General features: G+C 39.2%; 3 protein-coding genes across 4 annotated transcripts in view; 1 reads left to right on the forward strand and 2 right to left on the reverse strand.

Annotated features, from left to right (window-relative positions):
* Cxadr (CXADR Ig-like cell adhesion molecule) overlaps positions 1 to 5,736 on the forward strand; it is a 55,647-nt gene extending 49,911 nt beyond the window's left edge. The window contains exon 8 of the mRNA XM_060370669.1: positions 5,631 to 5,736. Coding sequence (XP_060226652.1) covers positions 5,631 to 5,645 — 15 coding nt within the window. The 3' untranslated portion in view covers positions 5,646 to 5,736. The remainder of the gene's footprint in view (positions 1 to 5,630) is intronic.
* On the reverse strand, positions 51 to 19,939 carry Btg3 (BTG anti-proliferation factor 3). Of its 2 annotated transcripts, none has more exons than XM_021659460.2 (5): positions 19,731 to 19,939; positions 16,347 to 16,525; positions 11,960 to 12,097; positions 4,989 to 5,196; positions 51 to 724 (listed from the first exon to the last, which is right to left on the reverse strand). In XM_021659460.2, the coding sequence occupies exons 2-5, from the start codon at positions 16,517 to 16,519 to the stop codon at positions 485 to 487; spliced, it is 759 nt and encodes a 252-aa protein (XP_021515135.1). In that variant the 5' UTR covers positions 16,520 to 16,525; positions 19,731 to 19,939; the 3' UTR covers positions 51 to 484. The 2 variants fall into 2 exon arrangements, with proteins under 2 accessions (XP_021515135.1, XP_021515136.1); XM_021659461.2 differs by lacking the exon at positions 19,731 to 19,939 and adding an exon at positions 18,315 to 19,046.
* LOC110562624 (collagen alpha-1(III) chain-like) lies at positions 19,213 to 20,436 on the reverse strand. The gene has a single exon (XM_021659457.1). It carries the CDS (start codon positions 20,434 to 20,436, stop codon positions 19,213 to 19,215), a length of 1,224 nt encoding a protein of 407 aa, XP_021515132.1.
* Between the last annotated feature and the right edge of the window lie 4,372 nt (positions 20,437 to 24,808).

Below are 24,808 nucleotides of genomic sequence, written 5' to 3' on the forward strand. Positions count from 1 at the left end.
TTTTCTGCCTTCTCCTTTTACTATGTACAGAACAAAACCACACATTGTCATGCCTCAAACTACTTTTTATTTGCAACTACATGATTTCACGCAATTCTTCTAAATAATGACATAAAATAGATTTCCTTGTGTATAAATAACTTATATACTCTCCATAAAGTAAATGCTCAAAGGTGCTAGAACACATTGCCCACTCCTACAGTGTTTTTGTATCCAACAAAGTCAATGCACAATATATAAATACTCAAGTCCAATATTAAAAACTCAGGCACTTGACTAACTTTAATAAAGTTTCTCAAACTATTTTAATATATCTAAAGTGCATATATATATACTTTTTTAAGAAAGAGTATTCTCAATAGCTTTTCTATAAAAATAAGTTTGATGGTCTGGTCCATCTAACTTCACTACAAGTATGAACTTTCAGTATATAGTAAGGTATAGTCTTCCTTTCTATCAACATGGCAGCACAAATCAAAATAAGCTAGTGTGGTGCTAACATATGAGGATTAATCCAGTGGTTTCGGTCACAATGCATTCCAGGAGAAGGTACCCATGTCACTGGAATTGGGCGGTATGGTTTACTCTTCCTTCCTGGATTTGGATAGCCAAATGGAACAGGGGGAGGGTAGTGAGTCTGGTGGCCACTCCCTCGGTACATTCCTGGCTTTTTTCTGGGCAGTGGGTGCCACACTGGAAGAGGCGGGAAGATCAGCTCTGAAATCTGTAGGAGAGAGAAAGCATTAAATATATTCGAAGGAAAAAGAATCTACTTTTTCAGTAAAAACTAAGTAGTTTTAGGCCGCTCACTAAACACAAACCTACCATTCACCTTAAGAGTAGGCCTCATCCCTACGGTTACAATTAAATATGTTAAGAAACAAAAACCCACACTTCATTAAAACAGCTCATGGTACTTTCTGAATGAAGAAAAAAACTAAATAAATGAAAAAAGATCTTCCAAGTATCAAAGATGCAAACACAGAATGAATGGTAAGCCCTAAGAATACAACAGGTTTTAGGGCTTTAGGCAAGTTTCTATAGCTGGTCAAGTAAGGAGTCACTAAGGGCTTTGAAGCACAAATTTTCATGTCCCAAGTCAAAGCCTACTAAAAAAATAATTGTCTTAATAACAGAGGCCAAATATTTTGAGGAAACTTTGCAGATCATTATGCTTTAGCCTGTTTAGTACTTGGGCACAAAAACATATAAGTCAGGTAGGCAATATCAAGTTTTCATTATTTAAACTCTCATCAGCAGTTTTCAAATTCTTTCCTTAGGTTTTCTGGTTCTAATCTGTCCTTCCAAGTATGGGATGTTTTCTTTAATATTTAAGATTCTGTAGAACATTTAATTCAGATGGTACAATGACATGAACCAATTTTGTGTATATTTTGAAAAGGAAAATCTACGTTTGTACCTGTGAACACATCTATATACACCTGAAGTTTTTACATTTGGCTTTCAAGATGTATTTTTATTTTTCTTAATAATACCAAGGAGGAGAATGCTGACTAGTAGAGGGAAAAGTGTCAATTTTTCCAAGTGGTGTCGTTACTTTATACTCCTTATGAAATCTGGCTGCTTCTGTTCTTCACCAACAGTTGATGCTGCTAGATTGTTTAACTCAGAAAAAGTCATGTTTCATTTTGTTTTAATTTCATTTGTGTTTCAATGAGATCCAACATTTGCATGTGCTTAATGGCCTTTATACAATTTTTGCATATTCTTAATTTTGTCTATTTCTTAATTAGGTTATTTGTGTCTTACTACTATAACTATTGCTATTATTACTATTATTGCAATACTGAGAATAGAACCTAGGACCTTGTGCATACTAGATAAATAACTGTACCACTGAGCTATATTCCCCCAGTTCTCTTTTCTTGTTTTTATTTTGAGACAGGGTCTCACTTGCCCAAGCTGGCTGTACCCTTGTTATCCTCCTGCTGTTCCAGGCTTACTAATTTTTTGGAGTGGTTTTTTAAAAAAGTATATTTTGAAAACGAGTTTTAACACCTATGTGTAATGAGAATATACTTTCTATGATTTGGTCGTTCATTTTCTTATGTTTTCTTTTGGTGATTAAAAATGTTTAGTGATAAAAATCAACTTTTCTTTTGTGACCTAGGAGACATTTACGAGACAATTCTCCAGATTTGTTCATATATATAAAACATTAACCATTTAGTTTTCTTACATGGGTGCATGGCTATCTGGCAGCACTTAGATCCATTTTGGCCTTTTCCCTCGTTTTAGAACCCATTCGAGACTTTCCACCTTAATTGCTCTGGTATTCTGCTGTAAGAGTGGTGAGTGGGCTAAATGTATAAAAGAGACTTTATTCTAGATTTTTTTTTTCAATGACACATTGTATATCCTTAAACTATTAGTAATCCTGATACACAGAACAGTTTTATATTCATGGCAGCCCTGAAATTTTATTTTCTTAAAAATTTAGAACCAATGTATTACTTAATAGAAATGGACTTTTGGAATTTTGATTGAGTTAAGTCCAAAGATCAACTTGGGAAAGATTGAGAACTGACTGTAAAAGTAATTTCTAGAAACACTACAGTACAAAGACCCTACACCCTACACTATGAATGTGATCTTTATCAGATAATCCTCCTTTAGATTCCTTGTTTTTTGTTTCGATTTTTTGCTTTTTTTTTTTCTCCCCCCGAGACAGGGTTTCTATTTGTAGTTTTGGCTGTCCTGGATTTGCTTTGTAGATGAGGCTGGCCTCAAACTCACAGATCTGCCTGCCTCTGCCTCCTGTGTATGCCACCATGCCACAATTAGATAATAAATAGTCAAATCACAGATGATATATTCTCATTATACCTGTGTGTTAGGACTTATTTCCAGAATATACTTTAAAAACTAATTACCAAAAAACAATTATATCAACTCTCTACACAGGGCTTAAACAGAAGCCCTGTGTCTTGTTTTGTTTTGTTTTTTTTTGCTATGCAATGTTTTGTTGAGGAATAGAAAATGCCAGAGAGAAATATTTATCAAAAAAGTGTGTAAGATACCTTTATTTCCACACCTTTCTAATATTCTTGTGTGATGGGGAAAAATAAATGCCAATTGGTTCAAAAGAAAATGTAAATTGATTTTAAACTTAAAGGTCAATTTACTTACAAAGAATTAAGAGCAGTCAGTGGGACTTACATTCTTGCTTGACTGAGTAAAAACAAAATCAAGTTAAAAATCATCACATTTAGATGATTTCCAGGAAATTCAATAAAGGCAATTTGCAATATATAATGCAACATACACAGAGAAAAAATGCCCTAGATATTTATGGCATAGAATTGAAAAATGATATAAAGGCAACCTTTATATTATTTGTCTTAGAAACAAAACAAAACAAAAAGCAAAGCCTGGTGATAACACCGAATGGAAAGAGACAGGAGAGAGAGCTGGAGAGAAAGGAAGAATTCCCAATTCTGTTTTATACTCTTAAATATTTACTGTCTTAATTTGCAATTTTGTATAGTTTTAATAAATGTTTATTTTTTAAAGTTTTGCTGAATGTGGTTGCACATGCCTTTAATCCTCGTATCTAGGAGTCAGAGGAGGTGGGATCTCTGCGAGTCTAGACCAGTCCAGTCTACGCAGTTGGTTCTAGTCCACTTAAGCTACATAGTGACACCTTCCCTCAAAAGAGAAAAGTTTTATAAAAAGGAAGAAAATACACATCTAATATACAATAATCTTTATAACTATCCTTCCTGTCAATCCAAGCAAGCACAATTACATAATCAAGAGAGGAAGAAATTAATTTCAATGGGGAAATGTTCATTTTATCATTATATAAATTTGAAAGCTTAGTTTGTCATACTCAAAAGCACCTTTTACATTTTTTAAAAATTATTTATTACAGTTTACTCACCTTGTATCCCAGCTATGGCCTCGTCTCCTTCTAATCCCTCCCTCCCTTTTCTCCTCCTATACCCTCCCCCTAGTCCATTGATAGGGGAGGTCCTATCTGACCCTAGCCTATCAGAACTGGCTGCACCCCCAAGGGAGAGTCAGAAAGACATGATGGGGACAGGAGCTCCAAAAGGAGACCAACAGAGCCCCCACCATCCCCCTAAAAAAGTGCCCTTCAGAGACTGATACTCTAACCAAGGACTATGCATGGGGAGAACATAAAACCCTTGCTCAGATGTAGCCAGACTCACTCTCCAAGTGGGTTCCCTAATAAGGGGAGCAGGGGCTGCCTCTGGCATAAACTCAAAAGCATCTTATTCATTATGTACAAGTTTTTGTATTTCATTATAAACTTGCCCATTAAGTCACATCTAATCCAGACTAATAAATGAAGGTATACTTTAAATTATACTAAAATATGAGACCATAAAAATTGTTTTATTAAACAATATTGCTAATCCAATTTCTAGAAAGTTAATGTTTTTTAATACATAGATATAACATAAATGAATCTATAATGCAAACACATTTGCTGTAAGATGTTTCCACAGTTAGAGCAACACGAGAGACCTTCTTTTCATTTTTACCTAAAAACACTAGTCAAAATATAATTCAGTAAAATTTCTCCTTAATGATGAAAAAAAAAAAGGAAGAATAGTAAGAAAATTAACCTAAAGAAATAAATGAAGTATCAAAAGACTAAAAAAGTTACTGGTGCCTTTTTTTAAAGGAATTTTTAAACAATCAGGAATACTTATTATGAACTTATTTTTTTTTTTGAGGACAGCATATTTCTTAAAAATATATATACTTTTCCTAGTCATTGAGGAATGGAGTACACTTTTGGTAAAGTGACTAGAATGCCAATCTGAACCTCTGAGAAGCAGCTTTCTATCAGTATGTGTGTAAGAGTGAAGACTTGAGATTCAGAATTTTCTAAAGACTCCCTGGACAGCCTATCTGTGACCAGCTGGAGTCTGGCCAGTCGCACTAACGTCTTGTAATTTGCTACTGCCCAGTAACAGGATGTATTGTGTGGTTACCTGGTACACAGGGCTTGGTGTTGCAGCCATTGAATTTGGTTTCACTTCTACTTCCTTGCCAGTTTCTTCATCTGAAGAAGAGGATCCTGAATGATAATCAGAGGTCACTTTATCAAGAGCTCTGCTAACTTTCTTGGAGATCTCATCCTTGTTCTCATCCTCATTTTCAAAGCTGGCAACGATGAATGCATTGTTTTTCTCTCCATACCTAGGTATACATTAAAATAAACAAACAAAAAAACATATATCATTAAAAAAAAGCAAGAAAGGCTTATAAAAACAATTAAACATGTCTAGTCATGCCACTCTTCCAAGGCAATAAAGGAACCAATTCAGAGCTGGACTGCACATTTAATATCAAAAGCACAAGCAGGCTTTAATTGTCTTACATCTACTCTATTGAAGTGTAAGTAAAAGTGCATACTTTCTTCTCCACTAACATCAAACAAAAAATGCTTTGAAACATCACAAACAATCCACATTTTTATTATGTTTTGTGTATATCAATGACATTTTCTTTACAGTAAAAATTTTCTAATGTATTTAAAAATGGCCACTGTCCAAAATCGACTAAAAAATCCCATACTTATTTTGACAGGGCCTGTGGTTTTTTTTTTTTTTTTTTTTTTTTTGTATTTTCAGACAAATGATTTCTGACAATTACTGAGATTAAAGGGAAAAGTGATGAGGATGATAAAGGACTTCTGCTTGAATTATATTATGTTGGGATTTCTAGGAAAACATCACCTTAAGAATTCTTCTTAAAACAGGTATGTACATTCAAAAACAAAAACCACCACCAATACTTCAGTCTGTACCTACACTACATAAAAATCAACTGAAAATGGATGGTAGGCCTAAATATCAAACCTGTAACATAAAATGTTTCTTGAGTACCTGAATTAGATAGATTTAATTTATAAAACATAGACAAATAGCAAACTGACAATCTGGACTTTAGAAAGTAAAATATTTTACTCCTCAAAAGATATTATTATAATAAAAGAGAAGTTACCAACTGTGAGGAAATGTTTACAAGGCAGAAATATAATATCTTAATGTAGTTTTAGAAAAGCAACATTTTTTTTCTTTACAAATTTTCTTTTTTCAATTAAAATAAAGTTTTCTTGATTCAACATATTTTGATTATGGTTTCCCCTCCCCCAGTTCCTCCCAGATCCTTCCCTTTTCCTCACTTACCCAAAAGCACACCCTTAGAAAGCAACTCTCATGGGCAGCTTGTACTTCATGTGGGTGCTCTAATAAGGGGAGCAGGAGTTGTCTCTGACATGGACTCTTTTGCCTGCTTTTTTTAATCACTTCCCCCTGCTGGGGCTGCCTCACCAGCCCACAGGAGAAGAGGACATGCTCAGTTCTGATGGGACTTGATGTGCTGGGTTGGTTGGCGGTGGTGGGGCTCCCCTTTTCTGAGGAGTAGGGGAGGGATTTATGGGAAATGGGAGGGAGATGGGACTAGGAAGAGATGAGGGAGGGGGCTTTGATTGGGATGTAAACTGAATGAAGAAATGAAGAAAGAGAGAAGGAAGGAAGGGAAAAGGAAAAGAAAGAAAGAAAGGAAGGAAGGAAAGAAGGAAGGAAGAAGAAGGAAGAGGAGGAGGAGGAGGAGGAGGAGGAGGAGGAGGAGGAGGAGAAGGAAGGAAGGAAGGAAGGAAGGAAGGAAGGAAGGAAGGAAGGAAGGAAGGAAGGAAGGAAACTCTCAATACCCATGAATAAGAAGACAATGTATCTGGTGAGATAGCACAGCACATAAAGGTACCTGCCACCAAGTCTCACGACTTGAGTTCAATCCCTGGGACACATATGATAGAAGGGGAGAACTGACTCTCCAGCATAGATCTAAGCCCCCAACACACATGAATGAAGGAGAGAATTGACTTTTCAAACTAGTCCTAAGCCCCACAAAACATACTGTGCCATACACATGCATTTTAAAGATATAATTTAAAAGGCATTTCAATTAAAATAAGCAAAAGACTAACATATTAACATACACACACACAACAGATAACTACTTTAAATGATGCCTTCTATCACTGATCACTAGGAAAACATAAAATAAAACCATGAAGCTTATTAATGGCTAAAATTTTAAGTAGAATTCGCAATAGGAACTTGAATATAATGCTAGTAAAAAGTTAAGCAGAGTGTGGCACACCTTTAATCCCAGCACTTGGGAGGCAGAGGCAGGCAGTTTGAGGCCAGCCTGGTCTACAGAGTGAGTCCAGGACAATCAGGGCTATTACATAAAGAAACCCTGTCTGAAAAAAAAAATACCCATAATAAATAAATAAATAAAGTAAGAAAATGAAGAGGCCAGTGGTCCTCAACCTCATAGACTGAAATAGAAAAAGCATGACTCTTGAAGCTAGTCTGACCAAATGCAAACCAGCTAGTCTCCTTTGGTCTTAGTGTCCCACCCAGTGGATGGGGAATCCAGAGGCACTCTCAACTTCAGAGCCATCTTTTTAGCAACTGTTATCTCCAAATGCTTAGCAGTTTGGCTGAGTTACTCATAACATAGAATATATGCAGTGTATCATCATTTTTACCCATTAATGGAGTTAAAATTCAGGGAAAATAGAAAGGCAAGAAACTTACTGGAAAACAAATTACTGTCTTTGTAGAAACAGATCTAAAACAAAGGTAGGCACATAATAATTAAATGGATCTGTTGTACTAACTCAGATCTTTTTGGTAACCAAATAACTTGTGCATCTCTGCCTTTGTAGTGCTTTAGAACGAGGGCTTTATGCTAAATGAAACTACTAACTATATTCCTGTAATATTAAGAATCCTTATAAGAATTAAAAATGGACAACTTTTAAACTTTCCATTCTCAATGATGTATTGCTAAAAGCTAATTTAGTTACTATGAAGCAAATCAATATTTGCCTATTGCTCCTTTAACAGAAAGAGTGTAGACATTACAAAAAAGTTTTAAAGTAATATTGAACAGATTAAGTTGTCAGCTATTCTTAGACTTTCTCATCACAGGAAAAAAAAATTTGTTACTTATTCTGTATCTTCAAATATTTCACCAATTGATAAACTACTAAGCTTTAATGTTATCTGTATGACAAGGAATAATGTTCTATCTAAATACATCTCAATTTTTATAATAGCACCTTGGTCTCAAGTGTACCAATGTGTTAATTTTTAATTTTAGTTATGTTTATGTTTGTGGGTGTGGACATACTAAGTGCTGCGTGTTTGAATGCCAGAAGCATCATATCCTCTGGAGTGTAAGGCTGGTTGTGAGTGGCCCTACATGTGTGCTATGAACCAAACGTCTGAGTCCTCTGGAAAAGCAGTATAAGATCTGGACAATTTCTTCAGCCCCAAGTTACTTTTTTAAGATGGAATGATTTTTTCAATTTTCTTTTATATCAGCAGTGTTCTAATTTCTAGAATATTTATATTTCCAGTTTGGTTTCAAATATATGTTTCCTTATCTCAGTGCTCTCTATTACCTTACAGAGATCATGTTGTTATGTTATTCTTTGATCTGAGGGTATACACTACAGTATTAAACTAATTTGTATTAAAAAAAAAAAAAAAAGCAACAACACACCAGGCATAGTGGTACATGGCTGTAATATAGCACAAGGAAGGTAGAGGCATGTTTGAGACCATCCTGATCTACATACTGTAGATATGAATGTGTGGCCCTATTTCAGAAAGAAAAAGAGAAAGAAACAAACAAAAGAACAAAAATAGCTTTACACAGTAGCCAGTTTGGGGAAAAGTCATAACCATATATAAACCTATTAGTAGTTACGGAGTGTGAAGATTTTTGTAAACTAATATGATGAAACCACAGTAGGTTTTCATTATCTGGCATTATTAAGAATGAACTGTTACCTAAAGAAGCTAACCAAGGAGGAGGACCCTGGGTAAGATGATCAATCCTCACTATGAAAGACAAACGGGATGGACATTGGAAGAAGGAGAAAACAGTAAATAGGACAGGAGCCTACCACTGAGGGACTCTTAAAGACTCTACCAGCAAGGTATCAAAGAAGATGCTGAGACCCATCACAAAACTTTGGGCAGAGTGCAGGGAATCTTATGAAAGAAGGGGGCGGTGGGCGGATAGTAAGACCTGGAGAGGATAGGAGCTCCACAAGGAGAGCAACAGAACCAAAAAAATCTGGGCACTGGGGTCTTTCCTGAGACTGATACCCCAACCAAGGGTCATTCATGGATATAACCTAGAATCCCTGCTCAGATGTAGCCCAAGGCAGCTCAGTGTCCAAGCTCAGTTCCGTAGTAAGGGGAACAGGGACTGTCTCTGACATGAATTCAGTGGCTGGCTCTTTGATCACCTCCCCCTGAGGGGGGAACAACCTTGCCAGGCTACAGAGGAGGACAATGCAGCCAGTCCTGATGAGACCTGATAGGCTAGGGTCAGATGGAAGGGGAGGAGGATCTGCCCTATCAGTGGACTTGGAGAGTGGCATGGGAGGAAATGAGGGAGTGGGAGTGGGATTGGGATGGAATGTGGGAGGGGGCTACAGCTGGGATACAAAGTGAATAAACTGTAATTAATATAAAAAATTAATTAAAAAAAGAATGAACTGTCTAGTTAAGTACAACCAAAACTTTCATGCTTAAATACCAAACTTTAAGTACTTGCAATAAGCATGTCGAAGCTATGTCTACTGTATCATGCCATGTTGTAGAGAGGAAGAAGTTGGTAATGGCTATTTGCCTCACAGTTCACATAACTTAGTGTTTAAAGAAGTTGTTTAATCAGGTAAGGAGTAGAGAGGATCTGCCAGTTCCAATGAGCACTATAAGATTTGTATCTTAGAGGAACATAGATCTCTGGAGGTTTGAGGCCAGCCTGCTCTACATAGTGAGTTTCAGGGCAGCCAGAATAACAGAGAAGCCTTGCTTTTCAAAAAAAAAAAAAAAAAAGAAAGAAAAAGGAAGAGTAGGAGGTGGTGGTAGAGGAAGAAAGAAAAGAGGTAGATGAAATAATAAGGATGTATGGGTAGGAAAGATGGCATAGATCACTTGCTGATCCTCCAGAGAACCTGGGTTCAATTTCCAGCATCCATATGCTTGCAATTATTTGTATCCCAGTTGCAAGGTTCCATTGCCCTATTCTGGACTTTTCAGGCACCAGGCATTCACAGGGCGCACAGAAATTCAGGCAACAAACAGATGTATCTTCTGTGAGAACTATTAAGAATGTATAGGTTGTCATAGAAAGAAACTGAAAGAAATAAGAAAGCAATTAAGAGAGTTCAAATAATGGGGTTTATGCCCAATTATGGATCCTACATATCTCACAGACCCTAAAATTTGTAACATCTGATATAAGGAATAAATTTTGTAAGTGTATTGCCAATAAATCTTTTTAGTGAATCTATGTCATTACTGACTCAAAATAAAAGTATTTAAAAAGGTTGGGAGGACTGGATTCAACACAGCAACATTATGATAGTCACTTTTAAATTCTTGTAAACTGAGGTCTTCAGCAGGATTTCAATGGGTAAAGTCCCCTAAGTCTAATATACAAGTATCCTTGAGGGTTTTTTTTTTTATGACTATTTATCTTTATTTATTTCATGTTTTGCCTGCACATATGTCTGTGTAAGGGTGTTGCAGCCCTGACACTACAAGTACAGACACTTGTGAGCTACCATGTGGGTGCTGAACCCAGGTTTTCTGAAGAGCAGCCAGAGTTCTTAATGAACTGAGCTACCTCTCCAGCTGAACCCTGACCTCTCAACTAATCACACAATCTAAAAATGTTGACTATCTCTGATATCTCTGATCAAAATTCAACACAGCTTAGTCTTCCTTTTCCCTCAAGCAAAACAAGAATGTTAAAGAAATTCCACTTCCATAAACCTGTATCTCCCCTGAAAATTTCCCACAGCAATAATACTTTTATATCAAGTGCTGGCAAATCAAGTTTATCAGGAGCTTTCCTGGTAAAATTTAGAAGAACATGCATTTTTTTTTAGTATTAGTTTATCTTCATTTTCATCTTCCTTAAATATGAAGTTAAAGGCTGTGATCATCTCTACCGTACATAGCTAGATTCATATCTTCACTGTAATGAATAGAGGCCAAGAGAATTGTACTCTCAAAGAAAAGAGAGAGAGAGAGAGAGAGAGAGAGAGAGAGAGAGAGAGAGAGAGAAAGAGAGAGAGAGAGAAACTCCCCAGGGGCACTACCTTAGAAAAACTGTGGGAGTTCATGCTACTAGTTTATGCTGTTTCTTCTTCCTGGAGAAAAATATCTTCCCTAACTTGTCACCTAGTGACAACCCTCAACCTTCACTAGTAGCTCAAGTGACACCCACATTGTCATCTTTTTCTCTGTTATCTTCAACTCTATTTCTTATTTGTCACAAATAATACTATGTTTTAATTTGATAACTACTTCTTCTCCATTGTTCTCCTGTGAACTATCTAAAGAATGCTGCTTTAATTTTTTGAAAACCCACAAGTGCCTAGGTTATGTTTTTATTAGAACTTTAAATAAATTTCATATCTAACACCCTTTTATAGTTGTTTGAGATAAGAGAAGCAATTTCTATTATGAGAATAGAAGCTTTAAAATGCTACAAAGCTATCTAAAAACAGAAATAAGAGGCACTATCCTCCTTTATTTGGAATCAGCGCTCCTAATTTGAATAAAGGGATGTATCACATGAATGAAAGTCAGTAAGAGAGGACTAGGTATATAAGTTCTACATTCAGCTTCTTGGTGTACAATAAAACTTTCCTTGGCAAAGTTCTAGGAAAACCTGTTTGTGAGTTCTTCATGGTATAAAATATTCAATAGCTCTTCACCATCACTTTAAGAGGGCAATTTTAGAAATCTTTTCTGAGAACACCAAACTGCCAGGTCTTGGATATAAAGCGATACAGGTCAGACACACAGGAGAAAATTTGGTAAAATCAGTTTAGTTGTTAAACTTGAAGACTCACCGGCAGCACACCTCACATGGGTCCACCCAGAGTGTAAGTTCCTTTGGCAAGCCCAGGTCACTGTACAAGATGCAGCTATTCTCACAGGCTTTCAGGACATCGGGATCAACTCTCTGAAACTTATTAACACGAATGCATCTATAACAAAACAGAATTAGATTAATAGTTATAACTGAACCTCAACCGTAAATCTTACGTTTCAATTATGTGAAAGTGTGTAATAAAAACACCCTGATGGAGAACCTGAAGTTCAGGTGTGAACTTCAGACAAGAAAGGCAACACAAAGAATGCCCAGCCTGGTGAAAACAGAAGAAAGATGCCTGTGGGAAGTCACCAGTCTCTTTATTTATCAAAGACTACAGAATTGTACATGTACATCAAATAAGCACAGATGTGAAATAGCTACTTAAAACTCTTGACGATTGCTGGGGGTTGGGGAACAAGAGTCTCATGTATCACAGGCACACCTCAAACTTGCTATTGAGCTAAGGATGTTACTCTTGCTTCTACCTCTCAAATGCTTGGATTACAGGTATAAACCCTCACACTTGGTTTATTGCAATGCTGGGGATCAAATCCTAAGCTTCATGTATATTGGGCAAGTACTCTAACAACTGAACTATATCGCCAGCCTGACATTATAAAGTTTTGTAGACTAAGTTGATATAAAGTTTTGTAGACTAAGTTGATAAAATCTGTAACTACTAAGACTGCAGCAAGTGCCTCAAATATTATTGCATTTGTTTTGTGACAAGTTTTATTGTCACTAACATGTTTTTACATCCTGGGTAATAAGGTTAAATCTTAAGGGAGACAGCTTTTACTTCCTCTATAATTACTTCAAAAATAAGGAATGATTCAAGGACCATGAACATCATATACTTATGATTAACATGTAATCCTGAATCATTATTGCCTCTATTTACTTCTGTTATATGGAACTTTTTTATCTAAGTTGCGAAAATAAGTTAGAAGAAGAAAATTAATTAATAAAGCCCATTACATTTTAACCTAAGAAGTTCCATGTTCAACCAATGGAATGTAGAAAATATAGCTAGCAGCTGCAGGCAGCACCACACTCACTGCACTGCCTAACCTGCTGTCCCCTTCTACTGTCCTCAAAAATAAAAAGCTACTTTCCCCCAGTGAATAAACAATAGCATGAATAAACATGTATCTCAAAACATGCATTCTGAGTAAGTAGAAAAACAGTAGCAACAATGAAAAATATGAAATATATTTACTATTTTCAACCAATACTCAACTAAGATAACCTGGCATTAGTACTATTCCTAGAATTTATCTACTAGGTGAGCTTAGGTAAGCTGTTTCATTTCTCTACATACCTGAAGATACAAAATATGGAAATAGAAATCAACTGACAATGAGATTATCCATTATAATGTGCTACTTAGAATATCGTGGAGAGAGCTGAGTGGTACAGCAACTGCCTTGAGTTTCTATGTTCCTGAGTTCAATCTCAAGCACCCAATAGTTAGTGAAATCTGTACTCCAACAAGACTTCTCAACCAGTGTTTTAATTACTAGTATAGTACTAATGTGATATTTAGTTTTAAAGTTAAATTGTTTCATTAGTCGATTTTAATCTTCATTGTAAAAAGTTCTCCTAAGACAATATTCCTAAAACATTGTAATTCTTTTTGACCATGCTCTATGCAACAGCCAGTTTCCAATTAACTTTTTTTAATTTCATGAGCTAGATATTATTTTCACTTTGTAAGGGAAAAAAGGAGGCAGCTGAGGAACTGTCCAATATCACACACCCTTGACTCTAGACGTCAGATCCAGGCCACCAACCCCAAAGTTCATGTGTAGCTTGGAAATAATGTGATCACCTAATGTGTATGAACAACTTTAGATCTATAGCATACAAAATCCTCTCTTAACAAAAGCTCAACCAAAGTCCCTCTCGTTTCTTAATGGCACTATTAAAACTAGCAAATTCAGAGTAAAAAATTACTTGTCTGAACATAAAATTTATTGTATATAAAAACTGTATGTGTAAGATGTTCTTCATTTTTTTTACTTACCCTACAGATTCTAATGTTATATAGGATAATTCAAGTCCAATGCATCACACCATCAGAAGCAGTTAAGACTGTGGAAATCATGTTTTATATACTGTATTCACCATAAGAATGATGGTGATGCTTAAGCCTTAATATTAGATATAACTTATTTGTTATAGCAAATTTAGATATATCACATTTTTATGCTTTTTTTTTTTAACCCTACATACTGGAACTACTTTTCTATTAACTGTTCTTCAAATGCAAGATTATAAAATCTGCATGAAAACAGTATATTATTTACTAAATGCTGATGGTTAATTTTTTTCCCATTATAACATATAAGAGACTTCTGTATTCATCCTTATTTATTTGCATTTCTGATTATGTCTCCAGATAAGATTCTGAAACTTAATGTTCAAAATATGACTATTTTTACAGATCTGATATTGCCAAAGTGTCCTCTACAAATATCACATTTGTATAAAAGGTAGAAAACATTTAAAACTTATATTCTTATTTTTTTTCAATCTACCATAAAGTTTAACAGCTTTTTACTTAAAAAATGACTCACTGATACTTCTGATCACATGCCAATTTAGTCTTATTTGACATTTTCTCAAGATTTTAGAATTAATGGAAATGAAATGGTACACTCTCTGATTTTGCTGTATTAACTTGACAGTGCTTCTATTTTTCAGTAGCTTGGCATGTCCAACAGCAGCCATCCAACATAAAAAGCCTAAATAACTAATTCACAAAAGCTATTCACTGTCAGAAAAGAAGTGTACGTACAGGGAAAAAAAAACCCAAAAACCAAACCAAACCAAACCAAACCAAACCAAACAAACAAACAAACAAAAAACAGACAATCAAATAAGAAGCTAAAAAATTACTTGAACCTAACTCAACAGCTACATACCTAATTTTGACCAACTTACTAGAAAACTTTAAAAATTATGAAAAAAAAATGCAGAAACTACCTTGGTTTATCCCTTGTCATCAAAATATTAAACCTCAGTTGGCTTTAAGCAAATGAGAAACAACAAAATTGTATTTCCAGTTTGGTCTTAGATTTCTCAAAGTGCTAAACAAAAAGACTTTTATAACAAAGCACAGAAGTATTGGTTTGTAGAACCAAGACTGGAGATAAAAACATGCTCAAATAAAACAGATTACTGTAGTTGTCAGTTAACTAGCGTTTCACTTTAAATTTAGAAACATGTCCATAATCCCCCTTATGGTATGACAGCTAGTTTAGGAAATGACCTCTTTGGCTTCTCAATAGATGCATCTGTACCAAAGTGAGCATGTCAGGGCATTTTATTTTATTTTTTACAGCTTAAAGTCTAGCCTGCTTTGCTGTTCTTTAACTTACAAATCAAAATACAAGTCAGTTGCACATAAAGTCTTCTCAGTGTAGAGACTATGGTGTGTACAAGCTCATGAAGACCTGGAATCATTCAAGACTTGATTTAAAATCCCCAAGCCAGTATTTACCACTTGAGGCACAGTCCAGTTACCTTCACCAGACTTATACCATAAAGGAGATTTCATAAATGACATCATTATTCTGAAAACTAAGAACATGTCAGGTTGTCTAACTACCTTTTTCTGTTTCTTTGTTGAGACAGTCTTTCTACATAGCCCTTGCTGTTGTGGAACTCACTATATAAACCAGGCTAGCTTCAAAATTCAGAAACCCACCAGCCTCTGCCTCCAAAGTACTGGAATTAAAGGCTATTACCACGATGCCTGGCCCAGCCTGATTATCTTACTTTACCATTTTATCTTCTTTTTGGGTTTTAGAGGCAGGGCTTCTCTAAATCATCCTGGCTGTCCTACAACTCTCTCTTAAGACCAGGTTGGCCTCAAACTCAGCAATTTGCCTGCCTCAGCCTCCTGAGTGCTGGGACTAAAGGTGTGAGCCACCAATGCCCTCTTTTTAAAAAAAAGAAAAGAAAACATGGAGTGTGTACTTTACTTTTAGATACAAAGAGACTACTTTCCTTCAACTCTTAATTACCATGCTCATTTCAGAAAAATTAGGATCCTCTAGATTTGTGAAAAACACTAAGTGTCCTCAATAACAGCAAAATGTACAGGAGCCAGCCTACTCACAAGAGCTAACTGGTGCATTCATAGCTCCAGCCTCCTAAGGCTAAACAGCAGGACTCCATCAACAAGAACTTGGACAAAAAACGAACAAGAAGATACCATGACACCCCAGAGCTTTGTATTTTGCAGGTAAAACCACCGTAGGCACGTTCTAAACATCCTTTACCTCTCTAGCCTTGTAACCATTATACAAACCAATGGCCACTTCATCCAGTTCACTGTCCAGTCTGATTCTCACCTGTAGGCCTGTCCTTTTGATGGTTTTTCTGGATACCAGTGATTTTTATATTTCTCTTGAAGTATTTGAGTCAGTTTCTCAGCAAACCTCTCAACGGCTTCTTTTTTCAACTTATCATGTTTTCGCACCAGCCTTGTGAAAAAGAAGACAACAGCAGCAATTTCGTTCTTCATTTTTCCCTGTAAAGACAAAAGTTCTCTTAAAAACAAAACAACAGACACCACATACTCATACACACACACATGTTGACAACTGGAGAATAAAGTGCTACAACATGTGCCCACTTCCAGCTGTCCTTCTCCCTTCAGTTTTGTCTGGTATTTCATTGCTAGTAATTATTCCTAAGGTTTTCTGGTCCTCAGAGACCTATTAGGAAATACTCCTGAGATTCTTATTACTTAGTTTTAAGTAGTACTTCAGTGGAGAGCATACCGTGCTTCCGACGACAAAAATAAAATAGATACCACTCAAAAAAGAATCACTGTAATAACTACTACACAGGTTTTACTAAATCAGTCAAATTCTAGCTAAATTTAAAACTCTGTGAAAGGATTTGAAATGAAAACAGAACTTTAAAATCTGGCACTGAGGGCTAGAAAGATGGCTCCACATGCTACTCTTGCAGAGGATTTAGGTTTAATACCCATAACCCACAATACCCTGATGACCAGCTGTAACTCTAGTTCTGAAGGGCACTCTTCTGCTCTTTGAGGGTACCAGGTATGAACGTGGTAGCCATACATACACGTAGCCAAAATACTCACGCACATGAAAAGTAAAAACAAAAAACAAAAAACAAACAAACAAAAAAAACAACTTTAAAATCTAATACTATAGCTCCATTTTGGAAAAAAATTTGTAGTTCTCCCAAAATATTTCTACTAGCTATGAACCCAAGAGATCTAAAGCATATGCCCCGACAAAAAACATGTACAGATATGTTTATGGCAGCATTATTCATACCAGCCATAAAGGAGAAACACTCCAAATATCCACCTAATGGTAAATGGACAAATAAAGTAAACACGTACAACAGGATTGGCAATATAAGGAATGAAGTATTAGCAAATGCTACAAGATGGGAGAACCTTAAACACAGCATGCAAAGGCAATGAGGCAATACACAATACCACATACTGAAATTTCTTTCCTATATAATGTGCAGAACAGGTTAAATCTATACAGTTAGAAAACAGATTGGGTGGCCTAGAGGCAGGAAGGGAGGAACAGGAGGAAAACAAATCTAGTAAGTCCAGGGTTACTTTTCTAAAAGTGAGTGCTCTCCTGGCTTTACAACCTGCTATACTAAGAACAGCTAAGTTTATTTTAAATATAAGTTATATATATCAATTATACTTCAATGAAACTGTTACACATTAAAAGTTTTCAGCATTGAACTCTTTTTTTTTTTCTTTTTCTTTTCTGTGTAGGCTTGGCTGTCCTGGACTTTGTAGACCAGGCTGGCCTTGAACTCACAGAGAGGTCCGCCTGCCTGTCTCTGCCTCCCTGAATGCTGGAATTATAGGCGTGTTCCACCATACCTAGCTGCACTGAGCTTTTTGTACATACTCTCCAGGTATAAATATATTTTCCTAAAAAGCTAAACAAAAAATAGTGAGCATTAAAACACATCCAACAAAACGTCAATTCAGGATCACTGACAGAAAAATTAAGTGAAATAATCAGTTACATTTTGGAACTTCATCAAAGGACTCTTAAAATAGAAAATGCGATTTATCATTGATTAATCTACAAAGGCTGTTCAGGGGGTTGTTTTGAATGTATGCGTTTCCAGATGAGCTCATTCATTTGGCTGATGAAAGTAACTTGGAAATTCAGATGCAGCATTTATTAAGTAACGTCATCTTTATGGGAGCCAATGACAGGCCCTACTGTATTGATTATAACAGTGAACTAGCTTAACAACAGTCTATTCTTAAAAATTAAAAGAGAAAGGAAAAGAAACACCTGATTCTTTTAGCTTCTTTTTAAGTTTCTCGTCGAATGCGACTCCTTTACTCTGTGTGCAAATGCAAACAAGGGACCTCACTGTGAAACAAATTCTATAGTTATCCGAGATTTGTCCTGGCAGCTGTACTCCCTCTGATCCTGGATGGGAAGATACCCAAACCTTCCTTTTAGAGATTCTTAGAACACCAAGTTCCCCTTCTACTGTTGTTACCATCCAATGGATGGAATTCCCACAGAACAGTGTGTGGGTACACGGAACTTCTACAACTACAACTGCTGGAGATGTGAGGCGTTTCCCACTTTATGAAGGTTCACTTCTAGCACCTTATGCTGGAACAATAACAAAAACCCAGTGGAATTGAATACACAATCTGGATAAGAAAAGTTGCTGATGGAACTGCATAAGCTCCACTCCAAACAAAATAAAAGATTCACACTAAAGAAATGTACTGCTTCCTAGATCATTCTCATTCATCAATTCGGCCAATATGTGCTACACAACAGTTTGGAGATTTGCCTTTGTTTGCTCAATTTCATATCAAAAAAGAAATAAAGGAAGGAAAGAACCACTTAGTGGTTGCTTTTGGTTTATAACCGAAGATGAGTCATACGGACTTATTTATTTTTTTGTTTGAAGGAATGACTAGAATAGCTGAAAAATTAACCCCCTCTTATCAGTGCTCCAGGAGTACCAAAGGCAAACGAGGGAGGTCTACGTCCGGGGAGGGGGTGAGTGGAAGGACCACCAGAGCGGGAAAGCACCACACCCCACACCTTAGGCGTCTAGAGCCACCCACAACCGCCCCCCCCAGCTCCCATTTTTAAACACCGCTTGGTGACGTCACCCCGGGACGTCGTCACCGCGGCGGCTGCTCCTCAAGTTCTACTTTGTTCCTCAACCCGGCCTTCTAGGAGTTTCGAACTTTGTCGTTCCCCCTCCCTGGCAACCCATCTCTAGAGGCGGGCGTCTGCCGCGATTTCCAGAAACCGGCGTCTGTCCAGGTGGACGCTGCCGAGGTGGAAGGGGCGGCGAGCGTGGTCGCGGCGGGCGGCCCTGCCCGCCTGGGCGGCGTCGGCCAGCGGGATCCAGACGCGGCCGGCCCGGGGGGCGCGCGGCCAGTGCGGGCGGGGAGCCCCGAGCCTCGGGCGGGCGCCGGCCTGCGCGCCCGGGCCAACCTGTGCAAGCCGGCCGGCCCCTGCCCGCGCGCGCCGGCCCGACGCCCGCCGTCGCCTCCCCGGAGGCGGTCTGGGCGACGTGGCACGCGCCCGAGGAGGCGTCGCCTCCCCGCCGCGCACCCCTCGGCCGCTCCGCTTCCGACGGGACGGCGGGCGCGTCCCGACCTCCCTCCCCGGTGCCCCGGGCCCCGCCGCGTCCTCCCCGCCACCGCACCGCCCAGGCCCCCCGGTCCTCACCGCCGCCGCTCCGGGGCTGCACCCTCGCCGGCGGCGACCCGCGTTCCGTGGCCGGGGAGCCGGGCGCGAGAGCGGCGAGCCTCGTCCGGCGAGCGCAGCTGCTGCGTCGTCGGGCCGCCGCCGAGCGCGCGCCGAGCAGACTGGCGGACAGGCAGAGCGCGCGGCCCGGAGAGCGAGCGCGGCCCCGACGCGGCGCGCGGGGGGCTCGGGGCCCGGAAGAAAGGAGGGGCGCCGGGTGGGCGTGGCCAGGGGCCTCGCGGAACCAATTCGCGGGCTCCGGGGGCGGGGCTTCCCGCGGGCCCGCCCCCTCCCCCAGCCGGTGCGCGTGCCCGGTCCCTCCCTCCGGCTGCGCGCGGAGCCTGGGCTCCGACGGCGGGCCTGGCACGCGGCGGCAGAGCTTCCAGCCGGAGCCACGAGGGCCTCGCCTCCCGTGGTGGGGGCGGCGGCACACGTCCTCTCGGCTCTTTCGCAACTCCTCCTCACGCGGGGCTTTCTCTCCCTTGGCTGGACCCGCCTCCCTGCTGCCTGAGGGCGAGTTCAAGCCTTGCTTTTCTGGGGAGCGTGGATAGGCTGCCGAGGGGAGCTTGCGACTGACGCTCGTCCTTCTGGATTTGAAATCGCCGGCTGCCCCCTGTATGTGAGATAGCTCGTGCACAACTCCTATCTGGGCTCTTTGCTGGCAGAGCTGCTGTCGCCATCTGAGCATGGCAACCTCCTGTTGAAAGCGATCCTTGAGTGGCCGGCCAGACTTTCTATTTCTGAGATACTTCTAACTCAGGGACTTCCCAGGATTCTAGCTTAAGCCTTGACTAAACACCTAAGAAAAGGGAGCATAGCCTTTCCAAAGAAAGGGACATTTTTCTCTCCCTTAGGCTGAACTGGCAGCAAGGTGTTAGTGTTGTGAAAGCAGCTGATAAGTCAAACTGGCCAGAAAAACACAAGACACTCATTAAAGAGAATTTAAAATGCAAATTGGCTTGAGAGCTAATTGCTAAAGCTTTATTTTGACTAGCTTTCTTGGTGTTTACCAGGGCCTGGTAACATGGTAGCTACTGATAGGGATTATAGCCTTGTGCAACTCAAAAATGATAATTTTTACCTTCAACCATTATAAAACTAGTGTGATGTGCCTTTATTTGAGGAGAAGCAATCCTGCTATGGTAGAACTAGGGCCACATCTCCATTTAAACATTGTCTCTTAACATATGCATATGTTGGGTTATTCCAGGAGACTATGTGCGGGTAATCCCATTGAAATTGCTTTATTGATACGGGCCTTTAACTTTGCATTTTCATTAAATAGGTAGCTACAAATATTTTTAATTGTCAAGAAATTTCTAAATCTCATGATTGATGTTCTATAGTTTTGATTTGTTCATTTCTTTGCTTTTTGTTGGTTGGTGTTTTGTCTTGGTTGTTTTGTTTTTTGAGACAGGGTTTCCCTGTGTAGCCCTGGCTGTCCTGGAACTCTCTGTAGACCAGTCTGGCCCCAAACTCACAGAAAGCCGCCTGCCTGCCTCTGCCTCCCTAGTTTAAATCCCTTAATCTTCCTGGGATTAAGGATTAAAGGCGTGTGCCGCTACCACCCAGCAGTGGTTCAGTGGTTAACTCAGCTGGCTCACCAGGCCAGCTAGGATCCCTGTGTAATAATCATTGTTAATCTGTGGTCCATGAGGTTCAGACCATAGTTAAAACTGGACAAAATGCAAAAACCTGAAACCTTGCACATTACTAAACAGTACTATCCAGCAGCTGATGGAAACAGATGCAGAGAGCCATAGCCATAGCCATAGGGTGTTTTGTGGAGGCGGGGCAGGGTTGAGGAAAGACCTACAGAGTGAACTAACCTGAGCCCATGAGGGCTGAAAGAGACTGAACCACCAAGGAAAGAGCATTGTGGACCTACACCCCCTTCACATATGTAGCAGAAGTGCAGCTTGGTCAACATATGGGTGGCCTAACGATGGGAGTAGGGCATGTCACTGACTCTGTTGCCTGTCTTTGGATCCCTTCCCCTTGGTTGGGCTGCTTTCTCAGACCCCAGTAAGAAAGTCCTGCTGTGATTTGAGAGGCAGAGTGGGTGGTACCCTTTAGGGGGGGCCCCTTCTCTGAGGAGACAGAGAGAGGGAAATGGGGGGATCAGGAATGAGGATGGGACTGAGAGGAGAGGAGGTGAAGGGAGCTGGGATCAGGCTGTTAGTGATCAAATTATAAAAAGAGTTAGGAAGATAAAAAATATTTAGTACTACACAAATCTGAAACACCTGTTTTCTCTCATTTACTTTTGTCCCACATTGTAGTTCCCTTGGAGTTTTTTTCAAAACTTGCCCATGGAGGCTATCAAGATGGCTCAGTGATTAAGAGCAAATTTTCCCTTTTTGACTTAAGAGGTGGTTCTTTTGCTGTTAGCTTCCTTTGGCAGAACTCCATCTACTTTCTAATTCATGAAAGAAACCAAGCTTTGTAATCGAGTACAGCCTATATGTACAAATGCATACATATAAAGAAAGAGGGGAGATTTAGGAATTGGTTTGTATGGCCATGGGAGACGGAAAATCTACAAGCCATCAGTATAGAAACCCTAATGGAAATTATCATTTGCGCCCCATATTTATGTCTAGGATTTCTATTTTAAGTTCATAAGTCGAAATTTCTTATTTGGGAAAATTCAGCGTTTGCTTTTTGGGCCTTCAACTAATTGAGGCTCAGATCTGTCATCGAGAGTAACTCCTTTACTTAATGCAGCTGATTATGAATGTTAATCACATTCACAAAACATCCTCCACACTAACATCTACTGTTTGAGCAAACTGATGCATACAAAATGAGTAACCAAAACAACTGCTAATTAATAAGGTCTTTTCAAACGCATGCTGATGCGTAGGCTTAAAAAATGTGAGTTTTCTAATGGGCCACATAGCACTCTTATAGGAAAACAATGCCCTGGGCTGCGGAGATCGCTCAGTTGTAAAATGCTTTGTTCACATGGTACACCCAAGTTCTATATCCAGAATCTAGGTTTAAAAAATAAAAAAAAGCCTCCATATGATGGTACAGTTGTAACCCAGTGCTGTGGAGGCAGACCCAGGCAGATTTCTGAGGCACACTGACCAGCCAGCCTGTCCTGTCTGACCAGTTCGAGGGCAACAAAAGACCCTCTTTCAATAAACAAATTGGGTGGTACCTAAGAGTGATGGCCAAAATTGTCTTCTGGCCTCCACATGCCCATGCCCTTCTCCAACAAACAGTCACACACAAACCCACAATGAAAAACATGAAAACAAATCCTTTTTTTTTTTTAAATCTTTTTAGGCAGTTTTGTGGTAGTGAAGGTGGGTGTTGTCTGTTGCTATGATGAAACACCATGACCAAGGCAACTTATAGAAGTAAGAGTTTATTTGGCTTATAGTTTCAGAAGGATAAGAGTCAAACATGGCAGCTGGAGCAGAAAGGTGAGGGCTCATATCCTGAACTACACATGAAGCAGAGAGAACAAATTGGGAGTAAGGTGAGGTTTTAACCTCTCAAAGCCTGGCCCCGGTAACATGCTTCCTCCAGCAGGGCCACACCTCCTAAGCCTCCTCAAACTGTGCCATCAACTGAGAACCAAGGATCAGGTGCCCAAGATTATGGTGGGTGTGTGTGTTGGTGGGGACATTCCTTGTTCAAATGATCACATTATAGGTGTGGGAGAGAAGACTGGATGTCTCTTTTTAGAAGTCATCTTCTCTATAACTAAGTATTTGCTACAGCATTGGGGACAATGTGGCTGTTGAGAACAATAGTTGAACTACTAAATGGCTGACTGTCTTTTCAAAGCTACAGATATGCTAGTCTGCTTTCAATATGTCCCTTCTGAAATCCAGATGTTACCCAACTGGTACTATTGACTGGTAGGGGCATTTTATAACGGATTAAGCTATTGAGAAAGCTTGTTTTCTAAATGAGAGTAATGCTGATAAAAAACATGGATCCTATTTTAAAAAGAATAAGAGATGTTCTTGAGGCAAATAAGAGTGACTCTGCCTCAGGCACACAGATTCAAGTTTGTGGTGGCTTGAATGAAAATGGCTCCCATTGGAGCATATATTCAAGTGCATGGTCACCAGCAGAAGTGTTTGGGAAGGAAGAGTTAGGCAATGCTGCCCTGTTGGAGTAGGTGTGGCTTTATTGGAGAAGGTGTGTCACTGGAGATTTCAAAAGCCCATACCAGGCCCAGTCCCTCTCTCCCTGTCTGCTATCTATGGGTCAGGATGTAAAACTTTCAGCTACTGCTCCAACACCATGCCTGTCTGTTTCTTGCCATGAGGATTATGTACTAATCCAAATTATTAGCCCCCAGTTAAATGTTTTCTTTTGTAAGCATTTTGTATTTTCCCAACTACATTAGTTGAAACATTGGTAGGTGAGTTTCAGTAAAGTGAGAAATCTCAGATGCTATCTGATGGCAATCTTAGCTTTTAGGTTGCTGGATGCTAGTGATCTGTTAGCTGATCTCGGAAAGGATGTTAAGTCAGAGTCAATGATGGGCAATGACAGACTCTTAAGGAGTCTGCAGATAGCCCAAGATAGTTTGCCTTAGGATCTGCTTTCTGCAATCAAGAAGTTCTAATCAGTCTGTCAGCCTTGTAGAGTCTTTACCATAGGAGTAACCCTTTCCCTTGCAACTTCAGATCACAGTAGATAAAAGATTGAGGGCACATCATTCCTAGGTGCCATATTGGATGCAGAGAGGAGCCCTCACCAGACAACTCCTCCTGCTGATGTCTTGATCTTGATATTTTCTATCTCTAGGACTGAGATAAATAATTTCAATTTTGTATTAAGTTACTCAGCCTCTGAGACTTTGCCAAAGCAGTGCAAACAGATAGATGCAAACATTCTAATTTCTATTTTACAGGCTGAATTATTAACTAAGCGTCACATAAAGATGTAGAGGCAATAATGACAGTATAGGTATATCAACGTGTCTGGATGGGATTGGGCTCCTAGCTGAAAGGAAGTTTCGAAGACTTGTGAGGACATCTTTGCAAGCCTTCCTCGGTACCAGCAGGTAGCCAGGAGAGGTCATAAACATA

Source organism: Meriones unguiculatus, chromosome 17 (assembly GCF_030254825.1).
Source record: "Meriones unguiculatus strain TT.TT164.6M chromosome 17, Bangor_MerUng_6.1, whole genome shotgun sequence".
Classification (NCBI taxonomy): Eukaryota; Metazoa; Chordata; class Mammalia; order Rodentia; family Muridae; genus Meriones; species Meriones unguiculatus.

What these genes read in the sequence shown, in the direction of transcription:
- Btg3 (XM_021659460.2), bottom strand. Translation starts at nt 16,519, where the DNA reads ATGAAGAACGAAATTGCTGCTGTTGTCTTCTTTTTCACAAGGCTGGTG. An exon ending in CCATGTGAGGTGTGCTGCCG is followed by an intron (nt 5,197 to 11,959) that starts GTGAGTCTTCAA and finishes ATGTATACCTAG; the next exon opens with GTATGGAGAGAAAAACAATG. An exon ending in CACCAAGCCCTGTGTACCAG is followed by an intron (nt 725 to 4,988) that starts GTAACCACACAA and finishes TCTCTCCTACAG; the next exon opens with ATTTCAGAGCTGATCTTCCC.
- LOC110562624 (XM_021659457.1), bottom strand. Translation starts at nt 20,436, where the DNA reads ATGCTCAGATGGCGACAGCAGCTCTGCCAGCAAAGAGCCCAGATAGGA.